The sequence below is a fragment of the Cygnus atratus genome, chromosome 6 (assembly GCF_013377495.2).
Source record: "Cygnus atratus isolate AKBS03 ecotype Queensland, Australia chromosome 6, CAtr_DNAZoo_HiC_assembly, whole genome shotgun sequence".
Classification (NCBI taxonomy): domain Eukaryota; kingdom Metazoa; phylum Chordata; class Aves; order Anseriformes; family Anatidae; genus Cygnus; species Cygnus atratus.
The window spans coordinates 19,432,908-19,458,558 of record NC_066367.1 but is presented as its reverse complement, the minus strand read 5'-3'; the positions used below and the strand labels follow the sequence as shown (position 1 = coordinate 19,458,558).

Here is a 25,651-nt window from a genome sequence, read left to right as displayed (position 1 = left end):
TTTCAGACTTGTTTTTTTTAAATTGATGTTCAGGATGAAAATTATAGCTTAACTGTAGACATACACCTGTATAACCTGGTATGTGTGCTGTGCTCCAGGTGTCAGGTGCAGCTGATGTGGAAAACTTCTGTGCTGCTTCAGTCCTTCTATACTACTGGGATTTCATTTGTGTTTGTGTTTGCTACAAATATGTTCAAAGTATCATCAGCAAGCTGGAGACCAAGTCTGTCTCCACAGCCACAAAATCCCTTTCAGCAATGCAGTGTGCCTGCTCACTGTTTGGAAGGTGCATGTAATTGCTGATCATAACATTTCAAAGAATTAGTTCAAGTGGAAGCCTTATCTAATACGTGTTGTCCTGTCTTATCTTTATCACTTAAGTATTTGTACTTTCTTTTGGCCCACTGCTGCATGTTTCCTCATCAGCTGTTATGCCTTTAAAGGTCTGTCAAATGCCCCAAAACCTTTACTTTTTCACACTGTGAGCAGTTTATTTTCTTAACTGCTTGGAGCCTCCTCTGCCTTGGTAAGTACAGGGCTCACTGTTTGTCAGAAATTTACTTTTTTATTTACTTTTGTAAATCCAGTGTCACATACCTCAGAATTAAACCTTGGAATGAGAATAAGGATATTCCCTCTTTTCTTTACTGGATACAAAGAAAGTCTGTTAGTATGGAGCTTCATAAAGCCTTACAGGTCTAACAGTCCTTCCTGTAACTTTACAACCTTCCCCAGCTACAGTCCTCATCATTGTTATTTTCCTTCTTTAACCCAAGAGCAGTAGAAATAGAAGGTTTGTCATGTACCAAATTTAGAGCAATTGTTACCAGGATTGTAATTACTGATTGTAATCAGATGCCTTTTTTGTTGTTGTTATAGGATGGCACAGTGTCCTTTAGAGTAATATCTGAGGCTAGCTGGTATGTTTCTATGCTTTCCAACTGCAAGCTGCAAACTTTCATAGTTGTGCAGTTGTCTCTAATAGCAGAAACAAATTAGAATGCTTAGTCTGAAGTCATGCACTTCTGTTACTTAAAGCAATCAAGAAGAGACCTTAATATATCCAGCATCCTGATAGGTGTGAGTGGTGGAAGCAAGCAGTGTGTAAGTGTAGTCATCAGCAGTTCTGCTAAAGACAACGCAGCTTCAAACTTGGAGATGATTCAGTGGTGCAGAATTTAAGCTCTAATCTCCCAGCTAAGAAGTCATTAAAAGTGAGAATCAAAAACAAAAACGTGTCACTTAGAATAGAAGTGAGGACCTGAACTCCTACTATTGTACTCTGTCCTTGTGTTTTGATTTCCTTAGCTTGATTTAGGGAAATCATAGCTTAATCACTTCGTGGCAAGGGTCTTTAATGACTTTTTCCCCTTAAAAACAGTAAGCAGGAAGAAAGACTTAAGATACACGAAGGGACTGACAGCTAGTCTAACCCTGTTTCCATGAGTTCATGCATTCAGCTGTTAATGAACAGTTATGAATAAGCACACCAGTGTTATTTTAAACATCAACATATGGAGTTCTTCCTGTGCTGACAGGAGACAAGAAGGTAGACATACCAAGAACATCTTAAGTCCTGCATATAATTAAGAATGATTAATGTGTATGTGACTTACTGGAAGATGGAAGTATTTTCCTGTTCCACAAAAGGCTGCAGTGGTGTTCAGTGGTTCAGATGTTTTTGTGGGTGCGGAGCATCTCTATGGCTCTGCTTGAAAAACCACAAGCACATGTCAAAGAGGTGCATTCTGCAGCTTGAGGCTCTGCTGTGGCTCCAGGAGACAGCTGCTGAGGCTACAAAGTCGAGATGCAAGTATGGATAAAGCATTAATGATGATGAACGCTTCGTAGCTTTAGTGTGGCCATATAATGGGCTCTTTCTAACCCTGACAGCCATTTTTTTAAGCAACCCTGTCAAACATTAAACCTCACTGTCATGGTTGGAGCTCCAGTGTGTTGCCAGGAAATAGCTGTGCAGTGCCACGAGATGGCGTTCAATAGTTTATTTTTTGCTGAATTTGCGAGATTAGGCTTCATAATGATGGTGTTATCTTTTTTTCTTTCCCCTTTAGCAGCAGCAACTGTATTCAAATGGATGCCAGCTGGATGCTGTGTGATAGTACTTTGAGGAATTACAGATAACTGTAAAACCAACTGATTGAAGGCAGGAATGGGCTGAGTTTAAGCTATTTCTAAAATCCAGAATTTCGCTGGCAGCTTGTCAAGCTAAGCAAGGGGCAGGATCAAAGTTTTGAAGAAAACAGATCCTTACAGGCAAGACTCATTTTAGATAGTGCAATGCTGAACGAGAAGCCTGGGTAATATCTGCAGCCTCTCCGTGATGTAAGTGCTGATTATGGAATTAAATTTAAGGGGGCAGGATAAGGGTCACTGATGTTTGATCATGATGTCTTGTCTTCCTCAATTATACACCAGGCTTTGTCTGTACAAGTCAAATAAATGTTGACAATCCCTCCCTATCATGAAGGCCTCACTGGCATCAAGCTCAGTTTTGGTTTGTCAGTTGGAGCTGGGCACCTAGAATCTGTCTCGTTTTAGATTTGAATCCTGTAATGGGTGTAGGCAAAAAGTAAACTGCAAAATATTTATGCATTTGTAATTGTTTATAGTTTGTAAGTAATCTGTGCTATGTCATCCTGCTCTGTACATTCTTCAGAGCATTGCCAATGACTTATTATATATTTGTACAGCCCTGTGCTGGGCCTTCTAGTAAAAGCAAAAATTCTTTATGTGATTTGCTTACACTATCTGTGATGGAAACTGTTTTTTTTGCTGTAGTATGAGGAGCCAACACTTACCATAGTACTATTTTTAAAGTGAATTAGTTAAGATGCAAGAATAATCTCAAAAAAACTGCTCACTTAATCAAACATAAAACTTCATTTACCATTGGTGATTCTTCAACAGCTCTGCTCACCCTATCACCTGCCCCAGACAAAGAGATAAAGCTCCATAAAAGTTAAAGCATAGATATTTTGTAACATGTCAAGTTGCTAAGAGATTTGCAGATAGGAGCAGTAAGCTTAGTAAGGAACAAATACATCCTTTTCCAGAAGCCTCAACTCACGCTTGTCCATAGGCCTTGTGAACACATTCAGTTGACAGTGTACAGCTAGCAAATCAGGATTTCACTCTGAGGGCCAACTGGTGTTTCTTAGGAACATCCTTTGCACGTTATTTCAGTTGTACACTAATACCAAGGTGGTGTTTTTGTGATATACTTGGCACGAGCAACTGCATCAAGACTCAAATTCAAAGGCCACAGCCCAGGCCCAGTCAGGACTGGCAGGTGGAGGCCTGTTCTGGTCGAGAAAGGTTAAGGGGGGGGTTCATGTTTTGTTACTTTACTCCTTGGCAAGAGTCCTCGTCGTTGTTCCGCAGCAGGAGAGTACAGTCCCATCTCTGTCCGTTGGCCACACACCTGCCTCTCCACTGCCCCTTCCTGCACCTGCAGAGGCAGAATTTTGCCCTGAGAAAAGGCTGCAAACATGATTATGCTGCAGTTACAAGCTGAGTACGGCCCTACCAAATAGTCAAGTTCTCAGCCTTGGAACTTTTATCCTACAGGATCAGAAGATAAGTTTTTTCCTTTGTTGTGCAATGTAGTATTACTTTCTCAGCACAGTTTTGTGTATTTGTTGGGCTCAGCTAATCCTTAAAAGCTGCATTCCAGTGTTGCTCAGCTCATCCACAAGACAGCTTCAGAGAGACCACAGAGGTCAGGCTCACCTTGGGCAACCTATGGCAACAGTGAAAGCCACTTCTGCCAACAAAACAACCCATTTTAATAACAGTTCTCATGTCCAAGAGCTGTTTACTCCTTGCAGGCAAGTGGTTGCAAATTCATATACTTCGTTCATGGAAGTTGCAGCTTATAGGTGGGCTATGAAACCCCAGCAGAAACTACGAAATGAAACTTAAGTGGTGAACCTAGGCTTCAAAGCCTGCATTTGACATAGGCTTGCTGGTGAGGTAAGAAGATTATGAAGATAAATCAAGATTTCACTTCAAGGACCCTTTCTCCACTATTAGTCATCAGTAAAAGCAATGTAGAGCTACAGGCTTTACGTTTGACTGGGGTGTTGAAACTATTGGGGTCACTGGGGATTGGCTTTTCTGGACCTTCTGGTGTGCTGCAAGGACACTTACAGCACTGCCTAGATCAAGCTCCTTGAAGATGTCTCTTCCCACTCATTACAATCAAGCACCATCCTCTGCTGGCAGATTTCATGAACAAACAGCTCCTTTCACTGTTCTTGCTCCTTAGATGAATGTTAGCCACAAATAACCAAGTATCTTAAACACCACTACATTCTCACCTGCTATTAGAGAAATAGCTTCAATTTCTCCATGCTGCAACGTGTGTGCTGTGTGTTGCACAGCTAGTTCAGTAGCTGAGATTAGCAGCGTCCACCCTGCTACCATCTCTACCTTATCCTTCAAGCTGACTTCTCAAGAAATTCCATTTTCTGAATGTTCAGAATAGTCATCTTTAAAAATAAACTGAGTGCTTCAGACCTCCCATCGTGGAATTTCTACATACCCATAGTATGGGCTTGGAGATGTGCACTGATAGGGACTGGCACGTACCATCAGGCAATGCTTACACAATTTAAATAAAAGATCTGGGAAATCAAGCTAACAGAGGAATAGCACAGCTTGTTTAAGAAACATAAAAATTTGGAAGCAAATGTTGACATTTTTATAAACAGAGGCTCAATTTTAACAGTCAGTAGGCCCTAGTCAAGCTTAATCAACTATGTTAAAAGCTAGACTTGTAAGAAAAGATATGAGAAGTTATTTCACAACACTGTTTATGCCTTAAGGTGGGCTTGTGTTCACACGAAACAGAGAACAGAACAAATGAGGTCCCAGGCAGTGACACTGGTTTCCTAAGGCTCAGACATCTGACATCAGGAGATGTTTTTGTACATATAAACGGTACTTGGATAAAATCCTGTTAGAAAACAACTACAACTGCTAAGAAAACAGAAACCAACTGGAAGCCTGTGTGTTGCCAAACAACATGCTGGGCACTCGAAATGGATGATGTTTTTCAAAAATAATAATATCTTTAATACCTTTTGTTTAAAGGTTACGTTTTTATTTGAAACGTATTTCTTATCCATCTTACAAGTAACACCTGGTCAGAGAGAAGGGGGAAAAAAAAAGTCTCTGGGAAGTACCTGTTTAATAATGAAAAGGAACATACTGTTCCCAACCCACTTCTTGACCATTTTCCTTCCTAGCAACAAAAAAGTAATAAAAATAACATCCTTCTGTATTGCATTGTGCTTCTGAATATTTTTAGCTTTAAACTACATGTCACAAAGGAGTAGCAAGACTTTGAGGAATTTGGGGTGAAATAGCTAGAACCTTGAGGAATTGAGCCAAATATTTTTGAAATGCTTCTTGGGAACTACCATATCTCTCTCACACAGAGGTGTGCTAGCACGGCCTTACCTGGCAGGTTCAGATTGCTGGAGTTCAGTATAAGCGTGGTCTGCTCCAGGGTCTCACCAGCTAGCAGCAGTACTTGCTTCAGCCCTGGACAACTCATCACCATCTCTCAGTAAGTACATCAACAGCCCCTTCTGCAAAGGACTTGCTGCCTCAGTGGCTGCTGACATATCCTGTGCTACAGAGGTAATATTGTAGGGTAAGGCCTGAGGGCATCTCAGATTCTTGTCTTCTACCACTCCCATTTTTTTTCTTTCCTTACTCACCCAAAGTCTGTGTCATTTCTGGGTGGTGCCATGCACTAGCACTCAGAAAGGGTAGCACAGGCTTGCTAAAAAAAAGTGGTTTTTTTTTTTTTTTGCTTGTTTGTTTTGTGGTGTGTAGGAAGAGAGAGATAGACACTAAAAGAGATCTATTAAAGGGCAGGGAAGTCAGATGGCTGTCTTGTTCATCAACGCATTTGGAAAACCTGCTTGGCTCCTCCACAGAGCAGAGGGGTCCTACTGTCGCCTCTTGCCTCAGACTCCTCAGTTGCTATCCTCCCAGGGAGAGCCAAGGCTCTCTGAATGTCTCAGGGCCCCAGCAGAAAGAAACAGATGTGGGCACCAACATCCACTGCCTGGTGGCCTGTACGCCCTGATCACCCCCCCCCGCAGAGCTCTGTGGCTGGGATGGAAGCAGCGGGCTGGCCCAAGGGAGGGCCACGAGTCAGCTGATGGGAGAGAACCCACAGACACTGCTCTGCGCCCAACACCCGAGGCACCCCAAAGGCACACAGAAGCGGTTTTTCAAGAGGCAGGCTGCAATAGCAGCTCGCTTGCTCTCACACGTGTGTTGCCTGTTAGAGGAGAGACACCGTGCTCTCTTCACGGAGAACTCTCCAAAAGGATTAAGAGTAATAGAAAGCTGTTCTTATTGTGTACTGGGCTAAACATGAGCAACCTCTGCTCCTGGCCGTCATGCTGAGAACAGCCCAGGAGCGCACACAGTGCAGTTCAAGCACAAGGCCTTTGCTTCTAGCCCCAGGTCCTGTGCAAGGGGGAGTTTTGCTGCTTATCCAGCAGGTGTGCTTCACTAGAGAAGGGCCGTCAACAAGACCTGTATACAGCTCATTATAAAAGGAAAAAACAAAACAAACAAACAAAAAACAAAACAAAACAAAACAAAAAAAGTAAGAATGTGCTTTCTGAATTCAAATTGATTAGGCACCCTCAGCTCCCTTCCGCAGCAGTCTGCAAGAGCTGTGCCTGTTGGGCCTTTCCAGACCGCCCCCCAGCAGCCAGGGAGGCAGAGCTGGTGCTTACCATTTCACCTACCTTTGGCAGGAAACAAAACAGCTATTTAATCCTGACAGTGGGGCTCCCCAGCAGTTAATCTAAGATGGTTTAAAAAAATAATGTAATTGAAAATTATGTTTAGGGCAGTGGAAGGCAAAGATAGATTTTAAAATTTGGTAAGACTTAAGTCACCAAAACTGAGAGCCGTAGGGCTATTCTTCATAGCCATAGCCAGACAGGAACTCTGCTTCACAGCTAAGTCAGAGAGAAACCTTCCTGGAAAAGGCATCTTTTTAGCTGGGCTAAAAAAAGAGACAGGTGGTTGCAGCTCTGGGCTGCTCACAAGCCGAGCACCTGTACTGGCTGCTGCCCTCAGTTCTTCAGGGCACCAGTGGCATTTCTCATCGCTGTTCAGCCACAGGGCGGTGTTAACTGCTTGAGCACTCAGACCAGTAATGTGAAAAAGCAGCATGAGCAGACATGCCATTCTGTGAAATTTATAAGCAGATGAAGACATTTATTTTGAGGAGGAACAACTTCTGAAATGATCTGTTCCTCTAGAAAGCTAAAACCGGGCTGACAGACTATCAGCTATCAGCTAGGCAGTGATAAAGAGGGAGGACAGCTGCAAGTCTCACCTCCTAGAACAGCAGCACAGACCCAAGTGGTCCAAGGAGGCTGCCTTAAAAAGATGGAAGGGCATTTACTACGGGTGATGTGGTCAGCGTGGTCCCTTGAACCTAAGCAAAGGAAACTTTAGACCAAATACTTGTAATAATTCCTATGTCTCAGATTAATCTGCACAACCATCCTAGCAGGGAAGTGTTCAAATCCCCTTTCAAAAATGACAAAACAAAGTCTTGGGTTCAGCAACCCAAAGAACAAGTCTGTGCTGAATTACTGGAGCAAGATGAAAAACAATTGCTGTTTTGTGGGATTCAGCTCGCTCTGCCCTCTTCATATCCAACAGAGTCTGCTCACAGCCACTGCAGTGCTCCTCTTTGAACTGGTTTGGCTCAGTGGGTGGACGGGCATTTAGTTAGCAGTGGTCACTGTGGAGGAAGGAGGGGTTGGAGACTCCTTATTCCACAAGCAGTTGCTGAGAACAGATTCCAGCTGGCTGCAAGCACTCCCACCAGGATGTGAGGCACATCCAGTCTGCAGTGAATGGTGGTCCTGAGCACCCTTGTCAGCAGGTAAACACAAGCACCCTGGCACTGAAATGTATGGAGACATAGTCATTAATGTGGCACCTCATAGGAAAGAGCTGATTTTGCTGCAGTTTGCAGCAACAGATGTAAAAGAAGGACTACACCCTCCAAAAATTTGAGTGCATTTGAGGCAGTAAGACATAATAAAAAGGAGCCTGAAGCCAATCAAAGACACAACTGAAAAGCAAAGTGGGACGTCGGTAAAAATAGAATGCTCCAAGGGCCGATTTTATTGCTGCTCAAAAAACAACAGCTACCTGCAGCAGGAGGGAGCTGGACTTTTTTGTGGCCTAGACAAAGCCAGAAGAGGAATGGATGCAATAGGCAGAGCTCTAACAGAGGCTGCTGCTCTAGCTGCAGACTTGACACTAAGGCCAGGCAAGATCAGCATGATCTTCCACTCTGACCTGCTGCAGTATGCCAGCCACGAAACGTCACCAGGCGTTCCTGTGCAAGCTCCACATTTCTGGATGAGCTGGAGGATATTTCAAGGCAGAAACCTCAGTTGGTGGTGGTGGATATTCACCTACCACTATTAAAACTCTTCCCATATATGCCTCACTAGAAATAAGAGGTGATCCTTTCCTCTCCGTTATGGCCTTTGTAATACTGTGTGAAATGGCATTTTTTCAAGGGTACACTGCATGAAGAGTGCCTTGCTTGACTGCTGGCCACACAATCACAGGTGTCTTTGCTGTCAGTTATTGATGCTATCAAGAAAGCTGCAACCCTTAAAAGGCTTCCAGCTGAATTTACGCTCCAGGCCAGGTACCTTCTCACTGCAGGGTAACTTTTACCATCAGATTTCACTGGAACAAGATGGCTTTAAAACTAGGAAAAAATGAATGAGGAAATCAGTGATACCAATTATACACCAAATGAAGATAAGCCCCTCTGTCTCATTAGCACTGTTTAATTATGCTTGGATATAAATTCTAAATATAGCTCATGAGAATTCACAAGGGCAAGTGTTTGCTTCCACTGTTGTAATTCTCCCAGTATCTAACACTTCTTTTGCCTATAAGATCAACAGTTTTAAGGACGTGTCTGCTTGAGTCATAAGTAAATAAGATGCTGACACTCCACCCCTTTCTCAGCAGTGGCAAATGTTGTTAGGCAACGTCTTATCTCTGATATTTGCACTGCAGTGAGCATCCAAAGGTCTCAGCTGACTTCTCAGCTTCCCGTGGCGGGTCTGTGCGAACACATGGAGAGGACCCTGCCTCAGCAGCCTGTGTTCTTAACGAGGCAGAGGCAGTATATTGCCAACATGCATGAGTGTGTGTATTAATGCTGGTATATCCATCTATCTAGATCTCTAAATGCAAAGCACCAAATAACAATGGCATTTGGCCTGAGTTTGCAAGAGTTTGAAGTATTCCTCCCTGCTCTTAGTTGAGCATTTGACCCAGTCCATCCCTCTTTGGGATTAACTTTAATCTCTTTATGAGTTCATCCATAGAAACGTGGCAACAAATATTTCTATTTGCCTCAGTCCATTTACTAGTAGATTTCTGCAGGATGCTAGGTACCCCCCCTAAATTTGGGTCTTCCAACAAGGGTACAACTGAGAAGAAGAGGCAAGCAAGTCCCCCACTCCCCACAGAAAATGCCCCCAGTGCCAATTCTCTTCTCACCCAGAGGAAGCCTGCTCTTAGACCGTGCACACTGTACCTGTCCAAAACGTAGATGGGGGAATTCCTCTGGTCCAAGGGAGGTGGGGTTTAGAAAAGCATTTCTGCGCCAGCCAATGCTGAAAGGAGGGAATGGGGCAGGACAGCAGGGAGGAGAGAAACAAACACCTTTTTCCACTTCCACATCTAGTTAGAAATTCACAGCTTTAAGAAGCCCCATCCAGAAAGAAAGATAAAGATTTTTAAAATATCATCAGCATTTTTAACAGCCCAGAGAGTGCAAACATGCTGCCTAGCATGGCAGCAGTCTGCTAATTCTTTGTTGGTGGCTTATGACTTGGAAATACTACGCATTAGTCTAACCCTATATAAATCCTACAGACTGAGTGAGAATTTTACTGCCCGTGTAACTACAAGTTCGTTGCACTTAGGAAAACACTGTACATGTGCGTACTGGACTGGTACGCATCTGCCAGAAGAAATGCAATTGCTGAGTCACTGTGCACAAAGGCGCAGCCCTGGGTGTCCAAGGAGAGTAAATGTAGATGTGTTATTAGATGCTCGAATTCAGGCAAACCCTACAGGAGTAATCGCGTTTGCACCCATGGGATATGGGATAATTACAACACTGGGTTCTTCCTGCATTAGTTCAGTCAGGAAACACTTTATAGGAGGGTGAGTTTTTATTACTGCTGCTCTCTGGAGATAACTGTGCCGAAATGGCTCTGTGCGCTTAAATGCTGGTAGCGCCTGGATCGCTGTGGTGGCTGCTGTGATCTTGGTTGTTTCCTGGAAATTTTGGTTCTTCACAATCCCTCAGCAGACAGCGCAGACCAGCATGGGCTGTGTGCTAACAGTTCTCCTACATGCTAAAAAAAGCACTGCTTTGGTCAAGTATTTGTGTGACCGCACAAAAGAAGCGCCAAACTAGGCAGCTACGTAAGGCACCTGCGGGCGGTGGCATCGGCTCCCAGGGGGTTCCTACACCTGCTGCCCGCGGCTGTGCCTGCTGCTACCGACCCTGTCTGCTGCTTGCTGCCTGTCAGGTGAGAGGTAAGCTGTCCCCACTCCCTTGCACTCCTCTTAAAACAACTGGTTTGGGTCAGTGAATGAAGCTATTACGCCACCTGCGAGGGTAGGATTAACGGCTGTCGTGTGGAGGAAGTCTCTTTGTTCCAAGCCCTGGCTGAAAAGTTTCCTCCCTGTCAAATCGAGCAGAGACCTACAGAGAGCACTAAAAGTGGGCTCTAATCTCTGCAGTTTAGAGGGATGTAATGCAAACATGAAAGAGCATAACTGCTGGATACCACTCGTTGTTGTAATGAGACCATGCCCTTGGGGTTTATGACAAACAAATTCCAGTTGCTTTATTGCATTGTGTCTGAATTTCCCCCTGTCGCTTCAGCTGGGTACAGCACACTGTGGGACCATGACTGGAGAAGGAAGTTATTTGTGCAACCACAGAGGGAAGGGAAGGGGACCGCAGGAGAAAATCGCCCCCAAGATGTCCACGCAGCGAAAACATTTGAGAACAGCCGCCTGGCAGCTGGCTACAAGGGCATGATCCCAGCCTGGGCGCTGGCTGCTGCTCACCCAGGCTGCCAGCGGCAGGGCTTAGGGGACACTGGCTGGGAGAGGGGCTCCTCCCAGGGATACCCGGCCACCTGAGGGGCTCCTCCTGGGGACATGTGGCCACCTGAGCCCACCCCCAGGCAAGGCCCTCACCCCACCAGCCCGAGGGAGCCCCATGGGGTAGTGGCACTGCCTGAGCTGGAAGTGCTTCTGTGAAGCACTCAGATAATTTTCACATTAAATATTTGTCTGGAGTCGAAAATACAAAAAAAATCTTTACAGGTAAAAGGCTATTTAGCTGCCTTAAAACACAACAGCCATGCTGTTAGGGTTACTAACTAGCACATTATAATAAGTGAAAAACTCTCTTGCATATCATATGTTGTAGCAGCTATCACTGTCTTTCACCTTATTAGAAATTAATTTAGAACTATAATCTCCTATCATTAACGTGCTTTTATCACCACAATATCCTATGAATAGCATTAGAAATTGTAGGCAGTGACCATCACAAGGAAATGTGTAACTTGAAAATGATAAATGCAATACTTTAAAGGGCTTCTGAGTTGTGATTTTGTCATTTCAAGTGATAAGAACAGCAGTCACTAATAAGAATAAAGTCCAGAACAGAGATGAAAAGCTGAATTACGATATTTCCAGCCATTTTCAGTTACAAATCCATTCTGTGAATCTTCATACGTTTAGGTATTAATTAATGACTTTTACAGAATCATCATTATGGTATCCGAACACCTAAAATTCCCAAGTTTCTTAATAAGAGTCTAGGGCTTAACACCAAGATGGCGGAGACAAAACTCAGAATGGTTACAGTTAAGTATAAAGTTCTTTTAAATGGTACTGTGAATCCCCAAACAGAAGTCACACTTCAGTCTTGCTTTGATCCTTATTTTAAGACTCCTGCTTCAAGTCGGAGGGATTATATAAACCATTAAATTTCTCTCCTCCTTTGTTCCACGACATTCCTCCCCACTTTACACAAGCTATAAGAGAAACAGTTTTCTCTCAGTATTTGCTGAATCAATAGCTAGCCAAGCATAGCCAAATACTAGCAAATAATGATACAGGATGCCAATTTCTAAGAAAATCAGTGTCATTAGCATTTAAATCCTCTGCCTGCAGGAGGGAAGGCAGTCCTGGTCCAATATCCCAAAGGGACAAGCAATCCTGACTGCTCAGTCACACCATCTGCCGCTCTGCTATTCCCATGCCCAAGCTGTATGTCACAATCTCTAATTCTAGCAGGGGAAGGGTGCAGGCAGGTAAGATGCAAACAGGTGGGGAGCACCTGAGTGCAGCAGCTTGCTTTGGCACTTACAGGACACCGGGTGCTTCTCCTCTGCTGGGCTGCTAGCACAGCAAATCTGGTGCAAATCTCCAGTGGCACCTCCCAGTCTGTGGGGCGAGGTTTGGTTTGGCTGATGCTGATTTATGAGCCCAAAGCACTCGTACAGTTGTGATGGGTCAGGCACCATTGCTTTCCCCTTTGTGCTCTGGCCTTGCTTTCTGTATATCTGAATAAGGAACACCACGTGAAACTTTGCCGTTAGCTGTTACAGCAATTCACCTGGTAGCCACCCAGTACAAGGTGGCTGTCTGAACACATCCTGGGCACACAGCAGGTTATCTAAGTGAGTGCAGCTGAAGTGCCATTTCAGTCACACCACCTGTCTGGAGCCTCACCTAGCTGATGCCTGGTGCTTTTCCCCAGTTTCAAACGGGAATAGCAACTCATCTTGGCTTTTCTCTGTGCCCTGGCTGTACTGCTCCCTAGAACAACACTGGCAAAATCCCTTGCAACCTAAGCAATTGCTTGCAATAAAAGTGGGAAAAATATATGATGTGATTCACTGAATAAAAAATAAAATAATGATTAAAAAAAAACACAAAACAGAGGCCTTCACATCACTGCCTGATGTTAACAGGGGACATCAAAGCACACCCTAAAACAGAAACGCTACCTCAGTATAATTCAGCTGAATTTCTCACAGCGGTCTCTAAGCTTAGTGGTCTCTGAGCTAAGGAGAAAAAAATAATACTTTTTTATAGTTTTCACCATTAGGACCATGTTTTGTTTAACTTGCCACCTGTATCTTGATGTGTTAATTTTACCTGTAAATTAAGGCATTAATGTAAGGGGAAGAGGGTGAGATTCATTAAAAACAGAGGAATTGGGACAGGTAATAAAGGATGCGAGAATAATTCTTCTATTTTACGTAGTTGGGTTTTCTTAATTTTATGATATGACAATAACCTTTACAACATGCTGGTTTGTTAGGCTGGAATGGGTTTAGGCTCAGTAATAAAACTGTCCTGACGTGTGACAGCTCTAAGAAGACAATTTATGAGATCAGACTCAGCATTGCATATCGCCTTATGTAACCCTACAAGCAACAAGAGGATTTAATGGTATCATATAAACAGACACGACTCACCATTTAACCAATGGAATATGATGCTCTAAATTCATTATGGACAAGTCCTTATGTACGTTTGCCAATTAGTATGTTATTTACCTGGCTTTTCAATAGAAAGGCATGCAGGGAAGGTATTCCAGTGCTTGAATCAGCTCTGCCAGCTGCCACTGAGCCGCAGCTGTAAGCCTGGAAAGAACCATTTGTGCACTAGTTAGGATGATTATTTTTGTCAAGAAGAAAGTTTTCCATTATGCAAATGTACAAAGCTGTGCAATAACTCTTCATGTTGCTGTTTAGAGGGACAAACCTTGGAGAATTAAAGAAGCTGCAACTTCTTGCTAAGTCAGCCCCACGTATGTGATCATTTGGCAGGCCCGGTTCCTCTGTCATGCACAGCCCAAGGGCAGATCGGATAGACACTGGGGAGCATAGGAGAACATGTTTTATTTCTTTGCATCCTTTAAGTCGTTGTAATTCCCATTGTTTTTAGTGGTAACTGCTGTTCTAGCAATAAAGCCAAGCAAAGCTCTCCTGGATCTGCTCACGCATGCACAAAGCAGCACAGCTCTTGGTGCTCTGTCCAGCCAAGCTCTCACTAACACTAATGGGGCATCAGTTCCCTTTTCCAGCTTTCCTTTCCAGGCCTCAGAAAGCACGTGCATGTCCCAGCAGGTAAGACAGAAGAAGGTCTCTCATCTGTCTTTGTCTTGCATTGAGAACTCTTCTGGAAGAACTACTGGGATATGAATAGGAAAGGGCATTGGGAAATATATCCCTGGCTATTCAAACAGCATTTCTCAAGGCCCTGCACACATCTCACCTCTACTACAGTGATCCTTACAGGAATCTTTGCTATTCATCCAACTACTAACCACAGCATGTTTCAGGAATGCATCCTCAATAAGTCATGGAGTATGGCAGCATGGCAACACGCTGCAGCACTCCTGGGCACAGCACTAGCTTTCTCTGGCTTCTATTTTTCACGTCTTGGCTTTATTATTTATTTATGTATTTATTAAATCCATAAGCTCATTTACATATTTAGACATAACAGGATCTCAGCCTCTGCAAAGCCCCAGTTTCCACTGTTCCACTGCAGTTTGCAAACAATGTATAAATTTAGGTAAGAAGGAATTTGGTCAATAGGAAGCACATAGGGCTAGATCCTACCTGAGTACTACGATCTGTAACATCATCTTTGTACATACTATGCATAACCATAGAAGACACGGGCTTGCAGATGTCTATGACACTTAGCTACTGAAATCATCAAAAAAAAGCCCCTATGCTTGTCCATACAGCTGATGTATTTACCACAAGCTACTGCCTATCAAAGAGCAGCTTACAAGTGATTATTTTAACTACTGTCGTTTTCTGTTAGTGAAAAACATTTAGAACAGGCTGATTTGAGAGTGCATAAAGACTCCTTTTGTTCTGTCCTCAACTATAAATAGCTTAGCATTTGATCATCATTTGATCATCAAAAACGAACTATGACATTGATTCAGCAAGGTACTGACAGGCACTGCAGCACTGGACGTCTCTTCGAGCTATAGATGTTCCCAGATCTTACTGAAGTCCCCGGCTCTGCTGAGGACTCCCTTCTGGTCTCAGTGAGGGGAGCAATTATGCCACCCCTGCATTCATCAGTGCTGAAAGTAACAGGAAGACACATCACCAGGCCACGTGCAAAACCGATCCGAGCCCTGTGTATGAGCAGAATGGTTTTCCAAGAGTAACAGCAAACACAAAGGTGATATATCCAGGGACTGCTGATGTTTTATGCTGAAAAGACATCTGCCAAACTACAGGAACAGCACTGGGCTCAGGGCTCAGGATGCGGGATTCTTTGCCTGGGAAATGCTTGTTTCAGTTGACTACAGAGCCATGTGCTACTTAACATCGTGGCCCAGCTTCCACACAAAGGCAGGCAAACATCTTCTTTTGCTAGCTGACCTGCTGGTCTGATGGTAGCACATCCTCTGAGGCTACAGTAGATGTTTTTGATCTCCATCACTTTTTTGAACAGAAAGTCCTCATGTGTTTTAACTACGAACAGAAGACAGCCACAGATTTGCACAAATGGATTCTGAATTAAAACATCATGTAATGTCTTAATGATATCTGAGTAGCTCTAGAAACACTAGATATAAATGAGATTTCTAGGGAAAACCTTTTCCTTTCATTTACACACAGAATTTTACTGGTTCGTGAAGCATAACACAATAAAAAGATCACAGGGTGACTCACTCTATTACTTACACCTTGAGAATAATAGAAAAAATTAATTTCTTCAACAGCAGGAGTTTTACTGACATTCTTTTAGGAGTTGAATATGTGACATAAATAATGGAAGAACCTCACTTGTTCAGAGGATAATAGTCTTAACTCCAGAGAACGCTCAAAAAACCTGCATTCAGTTCAAAGTGAAATACATGGGGACTGCACAGAAAGCAAGGTGGACGTTCGACACAAATCCTTCATCATTTAACTCCATGGAAAAGTAGATCAAGGCAATTTGCTCACCCAAGTACAAGAGACAGGCTGACAGAAAAGCTTCACCTTCAGAAGTTACTCTACTAACATTCCTAATTAATAAAACTAAGAAAGTTGCAAGCCCCTCTTAGGTGACCAAGTCTGAACTCAAAATCAGCACTCAGTTACAACATCCATGTTTCTGCCCCAAACAAAAGGGTTATTTTGGGTCATTTCTCTCACCCACAGCCAAGTAAGCAAGCACAGCACCTAACTTGAGTATTAAAAGGCCTTTGGGCTAGTGCAAAACAGCAACTTCCGCTCAGTGAAAAACAGCAACTTTGCTGAGGTAGGACAGACATCAGGCAATTAACAGAGCATTTCAGATTTTTTATAAACTGAATTCTGTTTTGGAGTAGATCTGTTTCCAGCCCCTCAGGTATCACTCTGAGGCACATACTACAACAAACACCTGAAAGCTGGGAACAGGCAGTTTGAAGTCTTTATGTTTGTATCACTAACTGTTCATTCCATTAAAACAGCAGCAAACAATTTATACGCTGCTTCTAATACCTTAAGGTCACATAGTTGCTTAGGCTGAAATCTATCCTTTCAAGTAGACAAAATCTGTTACCAAACTAACTTTTGGCCTTGAAGTCTTACATACAAACCACAATAACCAGGACACCAAGAGAAAAAACTAATCATCTGCATATATATTAGCAGCATGGCAGGGAACTGTTTGTTCTTCACAGCATACATTGGACAGAAACTAATAAGCCTAATAAGCAGCAAGAAAAAGGTTATTAAGAAAAGCTCGAGTTTCCGGGGGGGGGTACTCTCCACTGATGGCTATCTTTAAGAATTGGGTAGACAAATTTGTCAGGGCGTACCTCAGAGAGTTTTTCAGGTCCCTTGCCTGGTCTGCATTGAGGCCTACACAGCCCTGCTGCCCATGCCTCCTGGCCATCCCAGGCAGCAAGTGTGTGGTACAAGGCCTGTCGGCCATGTTACACCCCCTCGGTCAATCTGTGGTGACAGGAACATGGCACTGCTGTGATATTGGCCTTCTGGGAACATTTGCAGTCAGTTTGCAGTCTTGACTTTCCTACCAACACAGCACAGTTGACTCTACAGCCAGCACATGGCTGTGGGGCAGGCCTCACGGGAGCTGTTTATGGGCCAAAGCCCATGGTGGGATAATGCTGGGACTACAAAAATGTGACCTAGCTGGGCCTGGTGACTTAGCACAGACATGGTGGTCTGGCAGGCCTAACAGATAATGGGACTGCAGTGGTGAAACTCCCTCAGTCCCACGTAGCCAGACACCACTTGTTTATGAAACCAGTCTCTCTCTTCTGACAGCAGTTGATACACAAATAAAGTATCTTTAAAAATACAACAGCAAGTGAGAGAACAAAGTGCTTTAGTCACTGAAATTGGAAGCCTCCAAATTTTGTGTCTGTCCCAGCTCCTTACACCCTGCCCAGACCTCCCCACCAGACTGGCCCCCCAGGCACCCTTTCCAACAAAATTACCTGTTTTTGGAGTAGACCAGCAAGTCCCAGGGCCCTCTGAGGAGAAATAAATGTCCCAGAGACACCCACCATTTTGGTGGCTGCAGTTTCCCCCAGCAGCAGTTTGACAAAATGGCGGTGGCTGCCACCTGCCCTGGTGGGCATGGTGGGCCCTGTGCCATGGCAGGAGCACCTTTGGCCCCAGCAGAGCTGAAACTGGGAGCAGAGCTGGAGCAGCAGAGCCAATGAGGCCCTGTACACACCCCCCAGACACGATGTGCCATGTCCTGACTGGCTGAGAGAGCTGAACAGCCTGGGGAAGATAGGCGTGGCCTGCAGATGCACACAGGTCTGTCCTCACCAACCTGCTGAGGGCCGCTCACAGGCCACAATAGTGCAATGGGGAAAGGAAAGACTTCATGTAATTTAAATTGTACTCCTCAGCTTGTGGACAGGGGAGACACGAGATGTAAAGCCCAGTGGCATTGACATGGGTTGGTTACAAACACCATTTCCTTCTTGCTCTCCTGCCTTAGATTTGTGTTTTCCCATAATCAGGAAGATGGCAAAGTAGGGACAGGATCTCCTGGGATGTCTCAAGACTCAAGGCATATTTTCCTTTTCCGGTTCTCAAACCACCACCTAGCCAGTCATCTGCTTGAGTTCCCAGCTTCCATGCAGGGTCCCAGCAGTGCCCTGCACCCCCCACCAAGCTGCATGGCACAGGCAGTGGCACTGTGCCTCACACACCCGTGACTCGCATACCGAGAGGGCTGGCGGCTTTGTGGGCTTTTGAAAGCTTCTCTAATTATGCAGCAGTTTGCTCATAGCCGCGGTGTGTGTGGTCAATAGCACTTGGGCAGCTGGCCAGCAACACAACACCCTTCCCATCTTTTTGCTAGTGTTAAAAGCACTCGTCAGAAAATTCAAGTATTAACTAGCCTCTCAGAAAGCTGCATCTATCAACAGCCAGGATAGACCAAGTTAAAGGTGAATAATGTTCCACAGTAAGATTTGAACAATTTCAGTACAAACACAAATAGAATAGTGCCAAAACATTTTTTTTTTTTTTTTTTTTTTAAAGAAACAAGCCAACCATTGTTAACTGTGGCTGCAATGACCTGTAGGACTATAATCATAGTTAAAAATGCAGAATTTCTCTTGCAGGCACTTCTGTTTCATACATAGGTGTTTATATGGTATAGCAATGTAGGCTTTTAGCATCTTTCAATAAACGTAGAAATTTTGAAGTATTTGTGAGTGTAAAAGAAAATAAGCCTTTTACTTCCAAGGTTCAATAATTCAATAAAAACTGATGAAGTTTAACTTCATTCCTCATCTACCTGATGCTAAATCAGTGGTGTGTTTAGGAAATACAGCAACGGATGATGTGTCAGTAAATGTACATGAAATACAGACTAAATTACTAATAACATCGATTACCTAAAGTGGATCAGCATTTCTTGACAACCTGCAGTAATTCAGGCCTTTAGATTCGGCCTCAGGGGTACTTCTATCCCAAGCACAAATTGCCAAATCTTAGGCACTGAAGACTCTAACTTGGACATCTTCTTGTGACCACAGAGTGACTCCATGTGGGAATACAAAACTTTTATTGATGGTACTGTACACAAACACAACTGTGTTCATTGGAGGCAAAAATCTTGCAACTTTCTTTCAAAAGATGAGATGGTGACTCTTCTTTCATTTATGTGGAAACTTACTAAAAACGGTGCTTAGATTTCAGAAGTATGTACTTGTCAAGCTGGAGTGTCATGTATTCAGCCACAACAGCCTATATTCCCAGATGCTAACAAGAAAAACAAGTCTGCATGTACAATGCATAATCTCCCCTATCTTTAGATACCTATACAATTTTTAGTTACTTAAGCAGTTCTCTAACATACTACTGAACTTCAGTGTACTAGAGGTTACCACAATACATTCCAGTTAAATAAATATACAGTTAACACAATCCTACATTTTTTCCTTAGGCAAAACAGTCTTTGATTTAACTTCTGAGATTGACACATGCAGAGTAAGAAGTACTGAAATCTCACATAAGCATGCAGCTATAGAACATTTCTTGAACCCTGCACTTCGACAATGCAGCACAAGACTCCTTGGTTTCACCCTGTAGATGATGAAAAGGATACAGTCCCAGCACTCTGGTGTGATGTGAAGGCAGTAAATGTCATTGAGTCTAACTTTATTCTATGGTTAAAAAATTCGATAAAGACCTACTGAAATACTTGAAATTGTTTTTGTGATGTCTAGTCAATTAAATAATGCCTTGGTTACTTCATTATGACAGATGCCTGAAGTTTTATGGAATTTTCCCCTTTCAGCCGTACCGTTACTTGAATGAATTATTCTATTATTAGCCCTTTGTAATTGAAGAGAGCTTGCTTTTAAGAGCTAAATGTAGCTCAGTGATATGATAAACTGATTTGCCCTGTGTTGAAATGTAAAAACATACAATGAAAACCTTGAAATTTCAACTGTCATTGTTTATTACTGTTTTGGCTACATTCTCTACAATTTCAGCAGCATCTTAAAGAGACAGTTAATGTTTCTTTATATACAATGAAAACAAAATGGCTTGCAACATCAGAAACAAGAGCAACAGTTTAACTGTACAATACTAAATGAAAACCTGTGGTAATACAGCCTCCTTCTTCTGAAATATGGACAAAATTACATATAGGTATTCAGCATCCAGAATGGGACAGTAAAAAGAATAGCAAATGGGAGAGAGATATGCTGTTCTGAAAAATAAATTTCTACCATACAAGGCAGTTAGAAAATGTTTCACATTTTAAAATATCTGTACAAGCCACAAGAAACATTTCCTTGTTGATAGGAACTTCCAGAAATAGAGAATAGCCATGAGCAACTTCTACATCTAGTATTGATGCGCTCTACAGGTTAAGAGCACAGTAAACTGACTTAAAGAACTGTACTGTATATTACCAACACAGATCTGTTTTACATGCCTTGATTGTTAACAAATTACCTACTCAATCTCTCTATAACGTACAGTTGACTTGCACCTTAAGGAGGTCATTTGATTCTTCTGCAAAAGTAAAAGCAACATCGTTTAGCAGCAATTAAAAGCGCTTTGAGGGAGACTTAAAAAAAATACAATATCCAATTAGAAAAAGCCATACTTTAAACATTTGTACAGGAATAAGTTGCTGAAATTTAACTGAAAATGTGACATCTGTACAACAATTTACAATAGAGCTAGAAGGGAATTTATCATTATTCCTGCATAGAACATTATACATGACCTGTTTGCATTTGGTTTCATATGTTGCTTGCTTTTATCGGAGGCCTGGAAAAGTTTCACAAGTTTCAATACCACAGCAAGTATAGTATTTTTAGTAAACTGAGTCTATTTCAAAATTAGCAACCTATCTGAGAAATAAGTACCGGGAATTCCCTATCACCTTCCAATCAAAATTCTGTGAAAGAACACCACATTTTTGGAGGTACAAGCCTGAGCTGCCAAATAAAATACTATAATTTTATCTGAGGAATCTGATATAGAACATAGCTTTGACCTTCCTGCACTTCTTACTTTGGTTTCAAAAGACCAATGTCTTGGATACATGGCAGTTTAGTTTATAACCAGGCACGGATTTTTTTTCCTGTGTTTTTAAATTTGCTCATTACCTTCTTTTCTTTTTTAATTTAAATAATGAAAAACTACCCTTCCTGTTAGAACTTTCCAGTATCAACCAAATGTACTTTAAGTATTAAAAAGATTATTTACAATGTTCCCCAGAAAAAACTAAAAACCTTTTCTTCAGTCTTAAACACAGTATAGCTGTTACTGTGCAACAGGCAGTGTCATCCTTCAACGTTTAAAGGTTATTCTCTGAAGGGTACATTTATTCACAGTCCATGATCCATTCCAATCATACAAATGACACTATGTAGGAGGACTTCAGTCTGAAAACACAGTTATCAAACTTGTCCTGCGTAAAAACACTCAAATGCTCCCAAGCTCAAGTCTGCATCTGGAAACTACACAAAGGTATCATGCCATTCCTCGACTGGAGAAATTTCAGTATGAAATAATGCTTGAAGTAGGTGGTGTAGGGGATGCTGCTAGCCCAGTCATATGCAAGTTTCCTGAAGAATTTGATCTCCGCATATGAGGGAGAAGATAAGGATCATTAGCCAGCTGATGGACATCAAATCTATCTTCTTTTCGGTATGCTAAGCAGCGTCTGATAAAGGCCTAGAAAAGGAATATAAAAAATTACCATTCCAAATAATTACATCTGCTTACAAGCAAAGAAACATGTCCTCCCAGATAAACTAGTTTTGAAAATAATCTTTTGTTCTTATATAATTCAGTTCAAAGACAGCCTAACATTTTACTACTGAATCCAATGAAAAACAGAGTACGTTGCAGCAGAAAAAAAATCTGCAAGCCTAATTGGCTTAAAATAATCACACTTCAAATATGTATTTCCATGTTCAGACAAAAAAAATGTAGGAACTACATTTACAAGTAAAACGTTAGCAGCTCACACAGTGAGAATTCTGCATGTGTTATCCCTGAACAGCTTAGTAAAAGCTAAAAGCAAATGTCAGAGGATTGAAAAAGTACAAAGGAGCTCCACAGAACTTCTAAAATCATTTAGCAATGCAGTAGATGAAGAGTAGATGGAAGATGCAGGACAAAACTTCAGTGCTTTAGCCTTGGAAAAAGGCATGTTCGTGTGCCATGACTGAATACAGCAAAAATGTGAATTTTGACAATGGTTGTTGCCACATTCAATTCGTATTAAATAACCAATAGACTATTTATGAAATCAGTACCTAGCTGTAACTTCTCTGCCAGAAAACACTCGATACTATATTTTAAACCAGATGAATTGAAAAAAATCTTCTAGCTTCAAGACTGCTCTTGAGACAATATACTACCCTTCATGTAGGTCCATACAATGTCAGTCAATTATTTTACAATGAAAGTTTCTGTCAAGTCTCACATCTAGTACACACAGAACATTCAGTCACTTGGGAACTCGGGCTTCAACATTTAATGATAGAAAATCCTTTTTATTGCTACAGAACTGATTAGCACATCATTACTTAATTTAGAACTTAATTGAAAAGAATTACATATCTTTTCTCGATAAATCTGTTCAGTTGTTTGTTCTTCACTCCAATTAAAAACAACTGAAGATTAAAGGAAAACTCATCTCTAATATACGTTCCAAAGAATCCTGCTAGAATTTACTTCAAGCACTTCCATATCCAGCGTGAATAAGTTAAAAATAAAAATCATACACATCTTAACATATATTCACACATTCTTGGACATTATGGATTTTAATCAAATGCTTCGTAATTAATCCCTATCAAATGAGCTGTTAACAATTACTTGCAAGGTTCTCAGGTTAACGTTTTGTTTCTAAAATTTTTGTAGAATACTTAACACTTCTGTGGCACTGCAGGTATTACTGTAATGCAAAGCAGAACACTGCACAAAATAGGAAAAAGTGACAAGGATCAAAGGACAGTCTGAAAACTCAGTGTCATTTCAGATTCCATACTTATTTAATATCCATATTTTCCAAATCAAACTTTCAGTTTAAAAGTTGTTCTTTTCTAACTACGAGGCCTATAAATCTGAGAGACAATTTAGATTCTACACAGTCATCATGAACAGTCCAAATTTACAAGTCAGTCTGAAATTTTTTTTTATAATATTTCCACCAGAGATTAAATGTTTCCCTCTCTTTTATAGCTATCATGACAGCGCTAATAAACTTCCATTGTTCTCCACTCTTACTCTTTTTTCAAACAAACAGAACATGGAACACAAAGGATGTAAAATAAGTCATTAATCAGGATCCTATATCAGGACCATGCTGAATTGTCTACTTTCTCCTGACATCCTCTACAAAAACACTACTAATCACAAAAAATGCAGAGTTAAAAGACAGAGATATAAGCCACTAGAATGTAATGGTATCAGTTCTATGCTTGTCTGTCAACTGTGTTGTAAGGGACATGAGGTGAAAAAAAAACTTCCCAAAAGTGAAATGAACCAAAAAAAGAACCCACAAAATCAAACAAAACAAAACAAAACAAAAAACCCACCAAAACAAACAAAACACACACACACACACACACACACAGGAAAAATTAGTTCTTCAAACCAATTTTCAAAATCCTAACATCAACTCAAACTTCTTCTAGAAAATATATTCAACATAAACATACCACAATTTTTAATAATAGGTTTATGTACTGAAATGACCTATTTTCTTGGGAAACCTACCTCATCTAGAATTGTGTTTTCTTTCGGTTTAATTTCGAGAAGATGAATTGTCTTAACATCCCTAAATTCTTTGCAGCTTGTGTCCCAAACCAAAGTAGGTATATCAGTATTCTACTAATCTGGCTTTTTTTTCTTTTTTTTTCTTCCCCTCCCAATGAGAGAATCACTTTTGCATATGTCCACTAGTTTTTTAGAAATCAGGACAATTTTACAAACAAATAACTCATATATAATACTTTATTCCGTATTCACAGAATTGGATTTGTTATAGATACTCACGGTAGCCGTTTTGGAAAACACATTAATCTGTTCTTTTCATGGTTAGTCTGTACATATGAGTTTGATACTACAGATTTTTTAAAATAAAAATATTACCAAATACAGGAAACATTGCCATCCATATTGTTAAGGCTGATCAACTATTTATTTAATTAGTCTTCTTTCTCAAATTGTCATTGAAATACTTTAATTGCAAGAATTTGTGTTTCTAAACTCAGATTTAAGTTAATACACACATACTATGACCTTTCAAGGGGAAGAATGTTGGCAGGCACACTCTCCAGGTATTCAGTAGTCAAATAGTTCTTTAAGCCAATAAGGCTGGGGAGAATAAACATTCACTATTTTCAGAAAGAGCTTTCTACTGTTTGCAGAAGTATTTCTTAAGAACTTTTAGAGAGACAGTTAAGGTCCTCTGCAAAAAGGCAAAGCAGGTGATTTTAGAGAATGTCTACTTCACAAGAAAAAACTAGATTGTAAGGTCTTGCATTTAGGACAAAATTTTAAGAATTGCTAAAATAAGTTTGATGAAATTAAAACATGAAAATATTAGTTCTCCATTATAGTTTCCTACATATTTAGTTACTACGTCCCGGAGCATTCTTTACTTAACAGCAATGTTATAGCTGAATCCTCAAAAATAAGTGACTGAGGTTTTAACTGTTACCCTGCAAATGTATGAAACCTTACCTTGGCTTCATTGCTTACAACAGGTTTGACAGGGAACTGAACTTCTGTGGCTTTTAATATTGTATTTTCTTGTAAGATATCTTGCTGTGATTGATTATGGCCAAATGGCTGAAAAATAAGCACAGGATTTTCTGCATGAGTTATCCAACTATTTTGAATTCATAAATATTTATGCCATAGTAAGTTGTTACAGTGGTAATATAAATTTCTAACCATTTCTGAAATTAAAACAAAAAGTTCTAGTCAAAATTTTCTACATTTCTTGCAATGTCAATGCACGCCAGCTAGAACTACAAGTCATTTTCTGTATAGATTCACATCTTTATAACTGTTGTTCAAAGTCTACTGTAGACAAGCATTTACACTAAAGCTTTAAGATTTTCAAGCAATATTTTCCTTACCTTTCTACCATAAAGACACTGGAAAAAGATTACTCCAACTGACCATACATCAACCTTATTAGAAATCTTTGGTGGCTCTTTGCCAACTACAAAACACTCTGGAGGCAAGTACCTGAAAAACAAAATATGTGCCTAGATGTCAGCAAGTACATGTATGCAATCACTAGAACTTGTTCAAATACCAGATTCTACAAATGCTTCATATACCACCTCTGATTTTTTGACAACTGTACAGTTACCTTATGATCTTCATTCCAACACTTCACACACCCTTCAGAACTGACACTGCAATTTTTTGCATTCAAATAGAGGGCCTATTCTTTACCTAAACCACTAATCATCATTTGTTTTTCAAGTATTGGGATCGTAGGTTAA

The 25,651-nt window shown here is 41.3% G+C and overlaps 1 protein-coding gene across 4 annotated transcripts in view; it reads right to left on the bottom strand.

The window, feature by feature from the left end:
* Window positions 1–20,095: 20,095 nt before the first annotated feature.
* The window catches only part of TLK1 (tousled like kinase 1), a 66,142-nt gene continuing 60,586 nt past the window's right edge, over window positions 20,096–25,651 (bottom strand). For all 4 annotated transcript variants that reach the window (XM_050711424.1, XM_035570859.2, XM_050711422.1 and 1 more), the window contains exons 19-21: window positions 25,277–25,388; window positions 24,876–24,983; window positions 20,096–21,851 (exon numbers count right to left, since the gene is read on the bottom strand). In XM_050711424.1, the coding sequence (XP_050567381.1) occupies window positions 21,675–21,851; window positions 24,876–24,983; window positions 25,277–25,388 (397 nt within the window). In that variant the 3' untranslated portion in view covers window positions 20,096–21,674. The remainder of the gene's footprint in view (window positions 21,852–24,875; window positions 24,984–25,276; window positions 25,389–25,651) is intronic.